Below are 1,125 nucleotides of genomic sequence, written 5' to 3'. Positions count from 1 at the left end.
CAACCTTCAATCCTCCCTTTAACCTTACTCCTAAGACTTCCCCCAACCCCTCCCGGCTACTTCCCCTCCCTCCCCCACTCTTCCCCTCGCCCCTACCTGTATCCGTGCCTCCGGAAGTCCGATTTTCTCCGCCAGCCGCTCCCGGGCGAAGACATCAGGATAGTGTGTGCGCTCGAACTCTGCGGCGCCAGTACCAAAAAATTAGGCAAAGTTAGCCCGAGAGTGTCTAACATAAACTCCTAGGTCTTTTGAGAAATCAGTTTATGGCACTGTGTTATGGGTTAGGTAGTAATTGAAATGAAAAAAAAAAGAAGAAGAAAAATTAAGCAAGACGAAGTATTTGTTATGAACATTATCGTTTTTATTATCATTAAGATTTTATTTTGATTGTATTGATATTTGCAAACTGGTCGCCAGGTGTCGCCAGAGGAACGCGAACATGGCCGCTCGAACAACTCCGTCCACGGCGTTACCCCCGAGGGATGCCTCCCACATCTCCTCCTACGGGTGGATGCTGTTCCTCACGCGTCCCCCTCTCTCGAGAGGGACGTGGCACCTGTATCCTCGCCTTACCTTTCTCGAGGGCGTCGATCTGTTCGTTGGTGAAGGAAGTCCTGTTTCTCTGCAATTTCCTCTTGAGGCGGAGGCGCAGCTGGGAGTCCTCGTCGGTACTAGAGTTGTGTTCGCTGTTGCCGTCGCTCGTGACCTCGTTGTTGTTGTCTGAAGGCGAGAAGAGTCCTGCGGGAGGAGGAAGGGGACAGAGGGGGGGCGTTAGAAAAGCTTTTTTTGAGGAGGGGAACGGCGGGGTTAGATTTCCCTTTGCGTAAGACTTAAATAACGGGTAAATCAAAGTAAGAATGTTAATCCGAAGTCTACTGAATCTCTCGTCTGGAATATGAAAACGTGTGTTCAGAAGATAGAAATAAAAAGAGAAGCGAATGAGACAAACAACGCAGGTTGTTAAAAAAAAAGGGGGTGGGGGGACAAGGTAAACAAAAGAGACAAGATGATTATACAAAAGGATGAAGTTAACTTTGTCCACTTAGTAAAACAAAGAGTACAAGCGACAGTATGTGGGAATCTCAGACTTCCAGCCAACTTTAAATGAGAACACAAGACTACATA

General features: G+C 47.6%; 1 protein-coding gene across 1 annotated transcript in view; it reads right to left on the bottom strand.

Annotated features, from left to right (window-relative positions):
• Positions 1–1,125, bottom strand: part of LOC119591621 (paired box protein Pax-6-like) — a 23,785-nt gene that overhangs the window by 20,744 nt on the left and 1,916 nt on the right. Inside the window, exons 3-4 of the mRNA XM_037940376.1 lie at positions 574–1,041; positions 97–179 (exon numbers count right to left, since the gene is read on the bottom strand). Of these exons, the coding sequence (XP_037796304.1) occupies positions 97–179; positions 574–1,041 (551 nt within the window). The remainder of the gene's footprint in view (positions 1–96; positions 180–573; positions 1,042–1,125) is intronic.

Source organism: Penaeus monodon, chromosome 29, assembly GCF_015228065.2.
Source record: "Penaeus monodon isolate SGIC_2016 chromosome 29, NSTDA_Pmon_1, whole genome shotgun sequence".
NCBI lineage: Eukaryota > Metazoa > Arthropoda > Malacostraca > Decapoda > Penaeidae > Penaeus > Penaeus monodon.
Note: the sequence above shows the minus strand (reverse complement) of the source record. Positions and strands in the feature narration are given on the sequence as shown.